We start from the raw sequence: 17,453 nt of genomic DNA, 5'->3' as shown, positions 1-17,453 counted from the left end.
TTGTATCATCACTCAGTTTATAGGGGGAGTGCCAGAAGGCTTTCTAAAGCTCTCCATCCCTATCTTTCATTGTATCTGAACACTTAAAACCCTGCCTGTGCAAGCATAGGGCTGCAGGTGGAGGGAAGGTGCAGTGCTAACAATTTGAACTATTCCTTAAAAATGCTCCTAACTACTAGTTTACATCATCTCATACTCTTGGAATGACATATGTCATGGAAGATGCTAAACGCAAATCAGTAGCAAGTTATGGACGTTTTGAAGCGCTAATGGAAAATTGTAGTATTCTTTAAGAAAATAGCTTATTTTGGTATAATGCAAATCTTAATGACAAAAAGAAGCTAAAACACCTTGTACAATTGTTTTTCACTCACTTCGTTCTTTTCCGGTCTTTTGGATGCCGGCAAGATTTAATGGTGCATTTGTGTGTGTGTTTACCCTGACATATTCGATGTTCTGTTAAGCAGATCAATCTTTTAAATATATTTTCTTAAAATGTATGCAAGGCAGTCATGAAAGATTCAAGATCTACTTGTGACTTAGTGGTGTGGATAGGCCAAAACTTTTGAAAGTGAGCAAATAAAGAGTATGCAAGTGTATCTTGAGTCTTAAGCATTCCTTGATGAATAGTTTTTAAAGGTTAAGTAAATGTAAGTACTGCAGTCTAATTTTAGCTTCCTCTAAGCGATAGACTATGATACAAGCTTTCTCTTGGAGGGTCTAGTTTTAAAATATGTAGTTCTGCTTTGAAAGCTAAGCAGGCTTGGGCTTGACCAGCCTCCGCATGGGAAACTGCATAAGGACTGTATGTATGGGCACAGGAAGCTGCTTTACATTTACTCAGATTGACCCAGTGGCTCTGAAGTTTCTTTCCAGGGTTTATGGCACACGTAGGTTTTTCCTGACAGCTGCTACCAAAGTTACCAAGGACTGAACCTGGCAACTTCTGTGGGCAGAGCTTGCATTCTACCATTGAATTATTATCCCACCAAGTATGACTGGAGAAAAGGTGAGATTGGGACTTGATTGCAATCTGTTTTCTAGCATCTCTTTGGCAACAGTTCATTTCTGATTAATTGTCCATTGATTAGCCAGAGAAATTAGTAATAACTGTTTCACAGCCCTGGATGTAATTCTTTTGGATCTGATTGAGATGCAACGAGTATGGAGGCTTCTTAATTTCATTGAATTTATTGGCACAAGGACTTTCAGGATGAAACCCTTTGTGCTTAGGTGTAGATTTGCACTGAAACAAACCATGACCATTTTAAATTATATTGGTGAGCGGAGTGCACAGAATATTACATTTACATCTTTGGGTATCTGGAAGCTGAGTTCAGTGGTCTTTACACTGTATTGCAATGAATGTCGTCTACAATATAGCAATCAAGAAAGCTACACATGAGCCTCTTCAAGTTACAAAGAGTAATACAGTTGGCAATGCTTATTCTCAATGGTAGCAAACATCGGATATCGGCTCAGTTCAGACAAAGTGCAAAACCATGGCTTATTTGAACAACTGTTAGTGTGTGATGCTAGGATTCACCTTGCATCAACACCTGCTGGTTTTGTTGCCTTTGCTTGCTTTCCAAAAGAGATCTGGTTGGTATTCTGTCCTTCATTGTGTTGAGGAAGCCATTAAGGAACAAGCATGTAATGAGATAAGATGTCCACATTTGTACATCATGTGAAACCATAGTTAAGACTGACTGTAGTTAATACAACCAACTCCAGACCACTTCAAATCCTGGTTTGATGTACCTTTAATGAAGAAGAGTTGGTTTTTATATGCCGACTTTCTCTACCACTTAAGGAAGGATCAAACTGGCTTACAATCACCTTCCCTTCCCCTCCCCATAACAGACACCCTGTGAGGTAGGTGGGTAGGGTTGCCAGGTCCCTCTTCACCACCGGAGGAAGGTTTTTGGGGTGGAGCTTGAGGAGGGCGGGGTTTGGAGAGGGGAGGGACTTCAATTCCATAGAGTTTATAACTGACAATCAGTTGTAATAGCAGGAGATCGCCAGCTAGTACCAGGAGGTTGGCAATCCTATAGGAGAGGCTGAGAGAGCTCTAAGAGAGCTGTGACTAGCCCAAAGTCACCCAGCAGGCTTCATGTGTAGGAGTGGGGAAGCCAACCCGGTTCACCAGATTAGCATCTGCCGCTCATGTGGAAGAGTGGGGAATCATACCTGGTTCTCCAGATTACAGTCCATTGCTCCAATACCTATATTTAGTGTAGTAGCCCATGTTTGGATGATCATATCAACAATATTTTAATGTATTTGAGACCATGGACAGTGCTGAGGATCTCCAACTTGAACTCATGGCAGCTCTGTTGTTTACTTCATCCTAAGGCCAACCAGCATGGTTTACTGGTTAAGGTGTTGGAATAGGATCTGGGAAACACAGGTTCGAATCCCCACTCTGCCATGGAAGCTGGCTGGGTGACCCTGGGCCAGTCACACATTCTCAGCCTCAACCCTGGCAAGTATTTGGATGGGAGACCTCCAAGGAATACCAGAGTCATGACGCCGAGGCAGGCAATGGCAAACCACCTCTGAATATCTCTTGCCTTGAAAACCCTATGGAGTTGACATACGTCAGCTGTGGCTTGATGGCAAAACAAGCACATGCAAGGCCAACCCTATCTTCTTTGGAGAGTCTGTTTACATTGATTAAAATCTTCTGGATATACTGTGCCAGAGTTTGGCAGTAATAACAGACGTAGGAGTATCTTTATTTGCAGCTTATTATGAGTTAACAGAAACAGAAGAACAAACATCACTTCTGAATGTTGTGCATTTTTCCGACTACAAAGGATTTGTGATGTAAATAGAACGCAAATAGGTCAAATTAACACCCTGTGCTAAATGCCACTAATTTAATGGTATGTTTGCTTCTGTGTAGACTGGTGTAATCCTAAAAATATTTGGGACAGGCTATGTAATGAGTTGTAAACAGATGCCCACAGAGCTTTCCCAGACTACTTTCTATGTGTCTTTTTATTAGTGGGTTTAAAATCAGATATGACTATCCAGAATTATGATGCTACATGCAGTGAGCTGCACTAGGTAATATATTTGTGCACTGTCGCTGACGTAAGTTATAATTCCATTTACAAGGACTTCTTCAAGGGTGTTATGAGCGTGTTAGTTTTAAGAGGCCTGGGGTTTGAGGTAGATTTGTCTTGTATAGAATCTTTTTGAGCTAAATGTGGTATGTTTCTGTGTGGACCTTTGTACCACTATCCCTGATTTACACACTACTGGGTCTGACTCATGAACAACATATGTGGCTGCTGTCATATGTAGGGTTTACTCCCACAACTGCATGCTGGATTGCAAGGCAAATCTGTAGATTGCGGCCCCAGCCCTAGGGGGGTGGGGGAATGGCCCGGGGGGGGGGAAGGGGGGCCACGCCACCCCAGGGGCTACCAGTACCCTGGTGAGGAAGCGTGATTTTTCGCAAGAATGACGAGTACGCAGTGTCTGGAGTAAACAGGCCACAACTTTATTGATTACAGCGTTAGGCATTGGCAAGCATGAGGGGCAGGATCCAGGGATCAGCTGACCCAACTGTCAGCTGATCACGCCCTGCGCCCAACCTGCCTGCTGGGCGCAGCCTGAGATGGCAGTATGCTGGGACCCACGTGGGCGGCAGCCCACTGTTTGGTCCACTGCCACTTGGGAGGAGGCCACACCGCAGCCCCCGAGACAGGCTTAACCATTCCTCCCCCCAAAACCCCTTATTAGAGTCCCCAAAATGGGAAGCGGGGCACGCAGGCCTTCTTTCCCCCAAACTGGATCCGGCCCCATGCCCAAACCGCCAACCATTGTTGTGACTGATAACCCTACCAATCCCCATAAACAAGGGGAGGGTGGGCGGGACAAGCGGCGTGGAGGGGGGGAAGAATGGCCACGGCCAGGGGCGGGGCCTCAATATATCCCCCCCCGGCATGCCAGCCGGCGCGAACCCCCATTGGATGGGGGAAGGCCCCGTGACCCCCGCGGGGCCCGCTGGACATGCTGAGAGAGGCGGGGTGGCTGCGGGGGCCACCGGGAGCCGGCAGCCACCATTGTCCTTCCCAGCAGCCCCACGTAGGACTCGGGCCCACCCCCTCTATCCGTGAGGGCTGGCTGGGCCCCCCCGGGCCACCCATGCCGATGCCCCTGCTGCCTGGATAGGCTCCGCCACCCACCGGACACGGCCGCTGGTAAGGGGAACCGGCCCCTCTCCCCCTGATCCTCCCCCACCCCCGCGGGTCCGCAAACCCGGATCCCGCGAGTGGGATCCACGGCTTGGCGGGTCCTAAATTCTTTATTTTAGATTTTTGGGAAGAAATCCATGACAAGTTTTATAAAGGACAGAAATCTTATTCCACAAACATCAGAATAAATTGGGTGATTTCCAACCAGGAAAACATTCAGTCTCACCTGCTTTTGAGACTAAATGTTGGAACTAACAGTGTGGTACTTTGTAAAAGGCCTTTCTAAAAGCAGGCCTGCAAACGCATATGCATTTTGCAAAAAACATATGTAGGTGTCAGAAGCACATTAAACTGCAGATGAAAGTAAAGGTGGGCTTTGATGCGTCATGGCATTGTTTGATGATTCACTGATAACGATCATTGTTGCAACAATTATAGAACAGTGGTTTATGGGTTCTGACTTGGATTAAAGGCATTGTTCAGAAAAGCTTCTGGTAATAAGCTGCAATTCCTGTTCTGTTCTCACAAGGAATTATTTGCGGCTAATGGCATGGAAAAGGATGCAGGGCTTGTTTGTAAGCATTCAGAGGCAGATGGTTACTTTCCCCAGTAACAGCTTCAACAATTCAATAAGCTTTTGCTATGCAATTCATTTAAAAGCATGTCGCATTGCCAGCCGAAGTTACCTCTTGTACTAGGTGCTTTTGTGCAGCAGATTTGCACCAGGAAAAACAACAGCAAATAACCGTTTGCTTCTCAGGCCAGTTACAAAGAGCCACTTCACTCCTCAAAATTTTCCTCTGTGAAAATACTTTTCATGTTAGACAACAGTATACACAACCACTTGTTATATGCAGTATGGGTTCTTATTTTGCTATGAGTGCGCGGGTGGTGCTGGCTTCTGGACTGCTTTGGGAATGGAAAAATATCATGGTGAAGCAACCCTGAGGTACTGATGCACTACACCCACTGTATAAATAGGGTTGTCAGCTCTGGGTTGGGAAATACCTGGAGATTTTGGGAGCAGAGCCTGAGTAGGGCGGGGTTTGGAGAGGGGAAGGACTTCAATGCCATAGAGTCCAATTGCCAAAGTGGCCGTTTTCTCCAGATGAACTGATCTCTATCTGCTGAACATCAGTTGTAATAGCAGATCTCCAGCCACCACCTGGAGGTTGGCAACCCTATAAGAGAGATCACATACCTGGGCTAAATCTAAGAAGAAGAGCTGGTTTTTGTATGCCGACTTTCTCTACCTTTTAAGGTAAATCAAACCAGTTTACAATCTCCTTCCTTTCCTCTCCCCACAACAGGCACCTTGTGAGGTCGGTGGAGCTGAGAGAGCTCTAAGAGAACTGTGACTAGTCCAGGGTCACCCAGCTGGCTTCATATGTAGGAGTGGGGAAACCAACCCAGTTCACCAGATTAGCGTCCACCGCTCATGTGGAGGAGTGGGGAATCAAACCCCGTTCTTCAGATTAGAGTCCACTGCTCTTAACAGCTATACCACGCTGGCTGTCTTTTGGCTTGCTTTTCCCAAGTATGTCCCCAGATCCAGTCAATAGGTGCAATCAGGGAGTTCCATGTTTCACAGGTGCATGGGAGCCTGATCTGAATTGGAGCCATGGTGCTTGGGGACAGGGGGCTTAACCCCCACCCACTGTTTTCTTGACATGGAGGCCCAAAGGGCCACTTCTTGCTCTGCTGTCAAAACTTGCTATGTAACTCATCCTGCCTCTGACTCTGGGCAGGGCTTCTGAACACTGGAACTTCTTGTTTCGTGTAAGTGCCTCTGAAACTGAATATACAATGCCAGGGGTTCAATCCCATCCTCTCAGAGTCCTCCGTGTATCCCAGGTGACCCAATGGGAGGAAAATGGTCAACAGCACTCACAAATAACAGCAGGCTACGACAGCCTGTCAAAACCAGTAGACCCTGTTCTAAATTCTTATTCCTTTCTTGCTTGCCATGATTGTGTATGAACTGTGGTGCTCAGAATGGCACACAGAGCTCTGCACCTGGATATGGCTGTGCTAGGCAGAATAGTATTGTTGCTTCCTGTCCCCTCACCCCAATAGTTTTTAGTTTAATAGATCAGAAATGCAAGTGGGGATTTTGAACTGTGGGACTGTGTGTTAGATTCTGGTTCAGTTTCCACTGTGCTCCTCAGAATTTAGCTAGTCAGCTAAATCCAATCTGATTAGGGTTGCCAGCTCTGGGTTGGGAAATACCTGGAGATTTTGGGGGTGGAGCCTGGGGAGGGCGGGATTTGGGGAGGAGAGGGACCTTAGCAGAGTATACTGCCATAGAGTCGACTGTCCAAAGCAGCCATATTCTCCTGGGGGACTGATCTTGATTGCTTAGAGATCAGTTGTAATAGAGGAAGATCTCAAGGTTACACCTAGAAGTTGGCAACCCTAAATCTGATACTTGTATGTGGTTTTCTTCATTGGAACAACTCATGTTGGTTGTTGTTGTGGTATTTCATTCTTGGATTTTTTTCACTTTCTTTAAAATGTTTGTTTATTACAAATATCCCATATTTCTTTTTTATTGTTAAGATTGTTTTTATTTTATTTTCCAAATAGATAGTAAATATAACAACACAGTCCCTGTAACCCTACCAGGGAACTCAGTGGGGTACAATGCCACAGCGTCCACCCTCTAAAACATCAGTTTTTTCTTGGAGAACTAGGGTTGCCAGGTCCTTCTTCACCACTGGTGGGAGGTTTTGGGAGCAGAGCATAAGAAGGGCAGGGTTTGGAGAGGGGAAGGACTTCAGTGCCATAGAGTCCAATTGCCAAAGCGGCCATTTTCTCCTGGTGAACTGGTCTCTGTCGGCTGGAGATCAGTTGTAATAGCAGGAAATCTCCTGCTACCACCTGGAGGTTGGCAACCCTATGGAGAGCTGATCTCTACAGACTCTGATCTCTGCAATGAGCTATAATTTCAGGGGATCTCCAGGTCCCACCAGGAGGCTGGTATTCCTATCAGGTAGAGACAAAGTGTCCCTCAAAATAGATAGAACAAAATCCACCATATCCTTCCCCTCCAGTTTTTCTCTGATCCCCACCAACTATAAATAATTATGACAATTTATGCTTCTCAAATCTAGAATTTGGAGCTGTTGAACAGAGGCTGCGGTAGAGGTAGAAGCATCTTCTAGGCTGAAGATTCTGCTTTCTGTATTTGTAAGTTGTTTGGATGTCTGCTTCTGAAGAGATTTCAGTTCATTGATTTCAGATCTGACAGTAAGGAGACCTTCCTGCAGCTCTCTAATGCCTTTGGTATGCTGAAGGATCTCTCTTAAGAGGGCCACAACTAGTGGAACAATTGCAGTAGGGAAGCGGCCCCTCTATTACAATGAATAGCAGTAGGGTTTCCAGCCCCCACCCCTGCCTGGTAACGGGGGATCCACTGGTAGCATGGAATCCTCTTTAGGGCTCACCCCCGGCACCTTTCGGTCAGCCAGTGGTGGAACTAACAGGCAGTAAACATAGTCTGAGGCCTCCGGCATTCACAACGTGGTAATGTCATTTTTGGCATGCATTGGAAGTGACGTCATTGCGTTGCCAACAACTGCAGTACACTGGTATTTGGGCAAAACTCTATGGTAAAAATGGTCTCTACCATAGAATTTTGCCCAGATACCAGAGTGACCCTGCGGCTGTGGGTCACACAATGACATCACTTCTGGTGCATGCTGGAAATGACATTATTGCGTTGTGGCTGCTGGAGACCTCGGACTACATTTACTGCCCATAATTTCCACCCACCCCTCCATCTCCTGCCGGTTGCAAGGAAGTACCTGGCAACCCTAAATAGCAGGAACAGTAGAACTGCAGCTAGTGATGCTAGTGAATTTGGATCAGTCCAGTAGAAATGAGTGCCAGATGATAATGGATTGGACCTGTAGAAGACTGGAACTCACTCACAAATGCTGCATATAGCTAGGAGTCTCCGCCCAATCCCCCATTTCCCCCATTTCTTTGGTCTGTGGAACTCACATTGGCATATGTAGGGTTCCTAGGAGAACCCCTGTCCAGACAAGAACCACATTTGCTTAGCTTCAGCAGGGTTGCTGTGTCATATGCATTTGAGCCATACCTTGGAATTTTTGCAGCCCTTCTCAGTTTTACTGCCCAGAAATCTGCTGTGTGATTTCAAAGGTATCTCATCCAAATAATTAAATATAGTAAACAGTGCTAGACTTTGCAGTGACCTCTAAGGAAGTGTTTGTTTTAGCTGGTTAATATGGGTTACCTTTTACTATAAGGATGGTCCTTAGGTGTGTTTTAATGCTCACTGTTGAAATCAGCAAACTATGTTGAAGTGTAAACCTGAATAGAATTAATATCAGCACTTTCCAGTGCATCTCCTTCTTCTAAATACCACAGTTTTAAGCAGAGGTGAAATTCAGCTAGCATCATTGCTTGTGGTAGTATACCATCTCTTATTTACATTTTTTTTCCAGAACTGTTGGGCCTGCTTGTATTAATGGCCTCTGTTGGAAAGATCTGTTATCACACCATGATGGCAGGAATATCAGAAGTTGGGGAATTATCCTTGGAACCGTTGGTCATGTGCAAACTTTGCCTCTGTGAATATTCACTGGATAAGATGACAACTCTCCAAGACTGCAGCTGCATCTTTTGTACCGCAGTAAGCATTTTATTTTTATTTACAAAATTTATATCCCGCATTTCTGCCCTCACAAGGGCCACCAAGGCAGCGAACAAATTAAAACATATATGATAAAATCACAGTTTAAAACCATTAAAATCCCCCCCAATATACTTAATCAAAATACCTATGAAGACAGCATTTAGATCAATCCAGTAGAAATGGCATTCCTTGGATGGAAAGCAAGTGTTCTTGTGCTTCTGGAGCAATAGAAACCATCTCACATATATTGTTACATTGTCCTTTGTTAAAGCCAGGTGGAATATATTGGGAGTTTTTGTTAATACTGCTGTTCAGTGTTCTAGTAATTCTGTTATCTTGAAATTGTTCTTTTCTAATGATATGAACTGGTTGGAAGCTGTCGCTAAATTTCTTGCACATGTTTAAATAGATGTAATATTTAATGATTTGTTGATCTATTTTTTTTCCTTTCCAAATCCTACCAACCTCTGGTTGAAGGGATAGGAAATTAAAAAAGTATTAAAGTAGAAAAACAACAATTAAAACATTGGTCAGGAAGGAGGGATCACTGAGGGAATGTCAAATGAAACAAACTCAATCCCACAGTTCAAAAAAAGCATTCCTGTTATTAATGTTGAAGGAACAGAATAGGCTGAAAGTCAAACCATTTTATAGTAATTTTCAGCAGGTCACTAGTCTCATTGATGAGAAACAGAGTGAAGCGTTTGTGTTTTACATGCTAAAGCATGATATTTCTTACAAATATCCCCTCCTGATGGGCTAAGATATGACAAATCTCCTGGACATGATAAAACACTTTCTAGGGCTGATTATCGAACATTTTCTCTTTCTCCTTCCCTGTATATGTACTATTGATATATTCTTCTGAATTTATGGAGCTTATACTGAATATATGCCCTGACCTGGATAGCTAAGGTTAGCTCGATCTCGTCAGATCTCGGAAGCTAAGCAAGGTCAGCCCTGGTTAGGACATGCATGGGAGACCACTAAGGAAGTCTATGCTTGATATGCAGAGACAGACAATGGCAAACTACCTCTGAATGCCTCTTGTCTTGAAAACCCTATGGTTTCACCATAAGCTGACTGCAACTTGACAGCAAGAAAACCCAAAAATGACATCAGACGATGACTTGGATCCTCCTAAAAATATCTGGTGATGGAAGGATTTTCATCAGCAAAGCTATACTTTCTTGCCTCCACCCCCACTACAGCCCCAAGTGCCCCCTGAAACGCTGCTCCTGAATGACATGTAGGGTTGCCAACTGTGGTTTAGGAAATACCTGGAGATTTCGGGGGTGGATCTTGGGGAGGTAGGGGTTTGGGGAGGGAAGAGTCCTTAGTGGAGTATAATGCCATGGAGTTGATTGTATTTTCTCCAGGGGAACGGACCTCTGTCATCTGCAGATCAGTTCTAATTCTGGAAGATCTTCAGGCCCCACCTGGAGGCTAGCAACCCTAGGGACAGGGGCCCTCCAGGAACAGGGTCCCCTGTCCCTAAGGAGTCGGACGTCTGCAATGGTAGGGGGTAATCAGCACAAATCTCCACATCTTCTGTTCACAGGAATCTCCAGGATCCAGCTCCCATTGGTCTATCTAGCCTAGTACTCTGAGAGTGGCTTTCAAGTATCTCCTGGAGGTTTTCCCCCAGTCCTGTTACCTTTCAACTGCAATTAAAACTGGAAGTTCAGTCTGCCAAGCATGTGCTTGATTGAATTATTGGCTGGTCCCCATAACTCAAGATAGATCCTATTGCTGAGCTAATGTGCACTCTTGACAGCTGTATTTGTCACCTGTGAGAAATTCTCCTGGCATCCATTGCAATAGTGAATGTACATGGGATACATTTACATAAATACTGTCATATTACTGCTGTTGGTTGTAGCCCCTGAGATTATTAGTGATAAGTGTCAAATCAACCCCCAGGTTGCTCTAGGCAAATAGTACTTCTTTTCTTTAGATGTCAAATACACCCCATATTTTTAAAGCATAAGAATTGGGAAGTTGTAATTACATGTTTTAGCCATCTTGGGGATTTAATATTTGTACCATTTCATATATTTGCTTCTTTGAAGGCTTTAAGTTCTTCTTCTCCATTACTGAAGTGCATATTTCTCCTGGATACCTTCTTTGGAGGAAATAGGCTATTCCCCATCCCATACCCCAGTTATGTGGGAATACTGCAGTCGTGGTACAGTTTGAGTTGTAGAGAATTGTCTTTTTATTGTTTGAAAGTTCCTTAAGAAACAGTAAATCTCATTTAAGCAAATGAAGACAAGTTTAGAAGTCCACTGTCCAAAAATAATGGTTGTAAGTTGTGTTGTGGAGTTTTTACATGACAGGCCTAAATAGGAGTCCTATTCAGATTGCTACCAATTCCCCACATTGAGAAAGATTTACCATCTAGAGTACACAAGTCAGTGTTTTTTTTGTTGAGTAAATATTACAGTACTAACCTTTTACCCTGATAAATGGAAGTAGTCCAAGAACATCTCCATATGTTCCATCAGTATCTGTGCATTGTTAAGAAAGCAATGTAAATATCAGTCAGTCTTGGTACTGAAATCAAGCACAGTATAGTACCGGAATCCACTCCTGTATATTTTACACCTGAGTGTGCTTAGTGATACAATATTTTTCCAACAATATTTTCCCCAGTATGAATAGGAACTACAAGGTATTGGGGGTCACACTGGAAGATGCATGATTGGATTACCACTTCTGCCTTTGCTTGTATGTTTGTCCAAGGAGGGGGTGGTAACTTGTTTTTCTATGCCTGTGGTTACTTGTTATCACTTCTGTAGGTGGTACAAGTTTTTTGGAAAACTTGTTTTATCTTTACTTTGGAACAACTGTCCTTGGGGAATGCATGGTTTGATTTTAAATCTTGTTTTATGGAGTTCCCCTACTCCCCATATATGGACTGTTGGGCTTACCTAGAGAAGTCAAGAAATTAAACTTGAAACACTGAGGAACAGATATGTGAAGGCAGCAGAGTAAGGACTTGAGGATTCTACCCGATTCACAATGTCCAATTTGAAAGTGTGTTTTTATGGAGGTTAAATTTTAACAGGAAAGTTTGCCCTTCTGAAATGCAGTGCAATGAACTGCTCCTTATCATGCTGAAACCAATTTGTTGATGTTTGCAGTATGGACAATGGCATACTTGTCACATGTTCTATGTTCCACAGATGGAACAGTGGCTCCCACTAAAACCTTAGCAGGAGCAAGGCCTCAGTCTTGGTAAATTCAAGGTTATACAGGTTGAATATCCTTTATCCTGGCTGCTTGAGACCAGAAGTGGTCTGTATTTCAGATCTTTCTGCACATTGGAATATTTTGGAATTTTTGCATATGCATAATGAGATCTTGGGGATGGACCCAAATTCATTTATGTTTTATATACCCTTTATACACATAGCCTGAATGTAATTTTAAACAATATTTAAATTATTTTGAGTACACTGAACCATCAGAAAGCGAAGGTGTAGCTATCTCACCAGAGTACCTGTATCAGCTGTTAAACAAGAGCGACAACACACTAACTAGCAATGGCAGGCTTTCAGTCTCCACCTACGATGCAGTGAACATTGTATTTTATTTTTTTAGGTGAGAGGAAACATTGGAAGCAGGCAGCATGGATCTGCCTGCATGCCGGCTCTAAGGGTCTGGCTTTTGGATCAGTCCAGATATGGGATGCCCGGATAAGGGATAGCCTACCTGTACCTTTGTCTAGTGCATGAAGAAGCAAGAATAGGCACCCCCTCCTCACTATAATCTACATTAGTGTCCATTGTTTTTCCACAGGCTGTTTAAAGGCAGTGAACAATTAGCATGGCTTTGTAAAGATAAACTCTTTACTTCCCCCCATTACTTTACTCCTCCCCTCATTTCTTTAGGTATCATGCCCTGACATTCCCTTCCTTTTATCTTTTACTTTTTGTCCCATCCGTTATTCTTCTTCCTCTTACCCCCACTGTGTGTGTGTGTAAAGTGCATTCAAGTCGCAGCCGACTTACGGTGACCCCATTTGGGGTTTTTATGGCAAGAGAGGTGGTTTGCCAGTGCCTTCCTCTGCACAGCAACCCTGGTATTCCTTGGTGGTCTCCCATCCAAATACTAACCAGGGCTGACCCTGCTTAGCTTCTGAGATCTGATGAGATCAGGCTAGCCTGGGCCATCCAGGTCAGGGCCTTACCCCCACTACCCCTTCCTTTTTATTTCTTTGTAGGCATTTTGCTTAATATTGTCATTTTTAGAAGTTGTGTTACATGTAAAAGAAAAATATGTTGTATAAAATGTTTTTTTTTAAACCCATTGCTGTAGACATCTGTAGCATCCTATAAGCGACTTTTCAATTATTTGGAGGCGTTTTCATTTTTTTTAATTTTAAAAATGTAGAGACAATGGGCAATTTACAGTGTAATCCTAAAAAAAAAAAAAATTCCTGGGTGTAAAACTCACTGATTGGACTTGAGCAGGATTCTTAGTAAACCTGGTTAAGATTGCACTGTTAGTTTCTCCTGTGGTAACATGAGCAGTCCAGTTGAAAAGACTGTGTTAATGTTGTGCAATCTCATGGAACTTCCCTGCATTTTTCTCTTCGAAGTTCAGTAGAAAGCCTTGGGCATCCTGCCAATGCCTAGCAATTAGCCTCAATGACCCTGAAGGTTCTTTCCAGGTCCAAGCCTACAAACAAGGTTTATCTCTTCTGTGGAGTCTTACTGTGTCTTTTGGAGCTAGATTCCAGTAGCACCTTAGAGATCAACAAGATTTTCAGGGTATGAGCTTTTGACAGTCAAAGCGCCTTTCAGATAACTTTGTCAGATAACTGTCTTTTAGTATCTTTCAATCTTAAACAAGTAAAAGATTGTTGTCGTTTGAGAGTGAGCATGGTGTAGTGGTTAAGAGTGGTGGTTTGGAGCGGTGGACTCTGATCTGGAGAACCAGGTTTGATTCCCCACTCCTCCACATGTTGTAGGGAGGGGAAGGGAAGGTGATTGTAAGCCGGTTTGATTCTTCCTTAAGAGGTAGAGAAAGTCGGCATATAAAAACCAACTCTTCTTCTTTTTAAAAAGAAGCATCCAGTTATTGGAGTAGACCATTCACTAAAAACGTCATAAGGAGGAGGTGACTAAGAACTGTGTAATATGCAGTACAGGATTTTGGTTTGAAGAACTCAACTGGAAAGTAAATTTTAAACATTAGAATGTGCATTTATTTAAACCTTCGTTTTACATAGACCTCTCTTTAAAGTAATTTTCTAGATTAAAAAAAACTGAACCAACCCAAAGCCTGTGATATAGGGGAGGATAATCAGTCTAAATACCATACATTTGCATATGCCCCAGAGCCATCACTTGCTAATTTTGTGCCCGAGGCAAGAATATAAAATGGTGACCCTCTACACATTTATAGTAGTTATTTTGGTTACTCTGTGTTGCCCCTCTTTAAACAATGTTACACACATTTCATTCAGTGCATGTAGTGGAGAAGTGAGCAAAAGAGCACCGCCCCACCTCTGTGTGTTCACTATGGTTGCCAGGTCCCTCTTTGCCACCGGTGGGAGGTTTTTGGGGCAGAGCCTGAGGAGGGCAGGATTTGGGGAGGGGAGGGACTTCAATTCCATAGAGTCCAATTACCAAAGCAGCCATTTTCTCCAGGTGACGTTGTTGAGATTGATTGCGAAAAATCGTGATCTTGTGGATCGTAGATTAAACAAACACACACAAAGACTCAAGACACGTTGCTTTCCTTAACAAAACTATAAGTGTCAGAGTAACAAGTTGCCCAAAATAATCTGACAGAGACAACTGAAAGGTAGCTGTCAGATCAGAGGCATCTAGGATGATGCAAGAGGCAGCAATAGCCTTGCAGGTTCTAGGGTGAACTGCAACTAACCGGTTTGAAGCAGTAAGGATGATGTAATACTGTGGCCAGGTCTGCAGGTGGCCTTATTGGTTTCAGGTGGAGTTATGTATATAAGCCTATGTAACTGTAACTCTGTGTTGGGAAGTTTTGTGGAGAGAGTGTACGTGACGGTTTGTCTTTTGTATCTGTGCACTGTAAATTAAACAACACTGTTTTCTATAAAGCAAGGAGTTCTGGTGGTGTGTCCTGGATAACTGCTAATCCGCCTGCTTCCACATCAATAAGTACTATATTAAAGGGAGGGTAAACTAGGGATATAAAATAACAACTCCTAACTACAACTTATTTTCTTAACTCTTGCTGTCACGTGGCTCATAACTCGAGGAAGAAGAATTGAAGCGAAGTAAGTCGTTTCTTAACAAAAATGGCGGTTTAACTACAGCTTCTCGGAATGCACCTGAACATTACATGACCAATATTTGTTGATCGGACCAATCAACACTTGCCAAGTGGCGAGCACTATCCCCTGAGACCATATAAACAAAACATAAACAATTAACCATTTTTTGTAGTCCTGACAGAGACAAAACTCGCAGACTAATTCCCAACAGAACTAATCTCTATTGGCTGGAGATCAGTTGTAATAGAGGGAGATCTCCAGGTAGTACCTGGAGGTTGGCAACCCTAGCGATCACCAGCAGTAGAAAAGAGTAGGAGTCCAGTAGCACCTTAAAGACTAACCCTCACTTCTTCAGATGTGGCTCACGAAAGCTCCTACTGATGTGTCCCCTCATTTACATAGAGTCCAATGGAGTAAATGAAGACGAAGAGGTTGGGTTGAGCTTCACGGCTTTCTTTATTGGCCAAGGAAGAACGAACTGGATGATCTCAGACGCAGACTTGATGAGCTCTGCTATCTGGTCACACCCAAGGGGGGGGCAATGCAAGAGGTTTTATAGACAATTCACATTCCAATCAACATCCGATACAGCTTGTCACTGCTATGTCATTTAGCTTCTACCCCGCCTGTGTGGGCATTGCTACATTTGAATACAGCTCTATTGTTCTCTAGCGAGTAGAAACGAAACCTAAAGGAAGAGGGGAGGGGGGTTGAAGGCTATCAGAGCCTTCCTTTAGCAGACAATGGAATCTGTGTGCATGTTTGGTTGCTATGCAAGAGGCAGGAAAGGAGGGGCCATTGGGTATGCATGTAGCCTGCGTGTCTGAACGTGATTACTCAATCACAACACTACCCTGCCAGAAATTTTGTTAGTCTTTAAGGTGATACTGGACTCCTACTCTTTTCTACTGCTAGTGAAGACTAACGCGGCTACCCATCGTGATCTAATGATCACCAGGCTATAAGCACCACACCTACACATGGAAAACGTGCACACGCATTGGGGCCAGCCATTGGGAACACTGCTCTTTTCCAGCACCACCAATCTGACCATGGGAGATTCTGTTTAGTCTCTTCTCTGGCAGCTGAGATTCAAGCTCTGCTTTCACATTTTAAAGTAGAAAAAAAGAAAAGAAAATCAATGTTTTCACAGTATTGAATGTTGTACCTGCTAATGAATACTGGGGTAGGGAGAGGGAAGGCAGCATGGTATAGCCTGATCTCATCGGATCTCAGAAGCTAAGCAGGGTCAGCCCTGGATAGTATTTGGATGGGAGACCACCAAGGAATACCAGGATTGCTACGCAGAAGGCCCTGGCAAACCACCTCTGTTAGTCTCTTGCCTTGAAAACCGTGTAAGGTGTCACCATAAATCAGCTGTGACTTGACGGCACTTTACCCGCACACACAATGAATACTGGACTTACGACATGTGATTGTGAGAAATGTGGTTATCTACGCTATCTCTTTGTATTCCAAGTTTAATGATCTATTTTGCCTTTCTACAGTATCACAGAAAAAGCATAAGTACAAAGATATTCTATAAAGGATATCTGAATTACACTAATCCCAGAACAAATTTGAGAGACCTTGCTATAATTCAGTATTTTCTGACCCCAGTTCCACCGGTTAGACCTAATCTTGTATAGGGCTTGGATTTACCAGCACATATTTTGTACTGATTTTGTAGTTGCAGACGAGTTCCCAACTGGCATTACAGCTTAACTGCCGAAATAAAAAAAAAAAGGGAGGGGATTATCCTGAAGTAATTGAGTAAACCATTAATAAAGGCAACATGGTAACAAAATATAAATTGTACTAAAATGTAAATATATGCAGATAAGTTTGCCAAAGAGTAAGTCTTTAAACGATGCAAAGAGATGAATTCTGAAGTCCTACATAGTACCAAAGTTGTAGCCAAAGTTGTCTTCATCCCCTACTTAAGTATCAAGAGTTCTCATGTGGTAACCAAACTCTGGAACCAAGTCCTCTATATCCTAAGAATTAATGACCTCCAAAATGTCCTATCATTAACAGCCTTGCTCCGGTCTTGCAAACTGAGGGCTGTGGCTTCCTTTGTTGAGTCAATCCATCTAATTGTATTTCTGTTTCTGTTTTGGGGAATTTATTTTTGACCATTTCAGGAAAGCCTGTTACCACTTCCCATCTGAGGTATGCTGCCCTTAACTTGCTGGCTTTTGCAGAAGCAAAAGTGCTTCAATAAATTGTGTGAGTGGCAGAAAAAAACACCCTTTTATTTATACCCCCTTATCTTTGCTTCCTTTATATATAAATAGTGGACTTATGTAAATAT

General features: G+C 43.2%; 1 protein-coding gene across 1 annotated transcript in view; it reads left to right on the top strand.

The window, feature by feature from the left end:
* Positions 1 to 17,453, top strand: part of RNF144B (ring finger protein 144B) — a 53,625-nt gene that overhangs the window by 8,945 nt on the left and 27,227 nt on the right. The window contains exon 2 of the mRNA XM_056854345.1: positions 8,681 to 8,868. Coding sequence (XP_056710323.1) covers positions 8,704 to 8,868 — 165 coding nt within the window. The 5' untranslated portion in view covers positions 8,681 to 8,703. The remainder of the gene's footprint in view (positions 1 to 8,680; positions 8,869 to 17,453) is intronic.

Source organism: Euleptes europaea, chromosome 8 (assembly GCF_029931775.1).
Source record: "Euleptes europaea isolate rEulEur1 chromosome 8, rEulEur1.hap1, whole genome shotgun sequence".
Lineage (NCBI taxonomy): Eukaryota > Metazoa > Chordata > Lepidosauria > Squamata > Sphaerodactylidae > Euleptes > Euleptes europaea.
The sequence above is the reverse complement of the archived record's forward strand: the minus strand, read 5'-3'. Positions and strand labels throughout refer to the sequence as shown.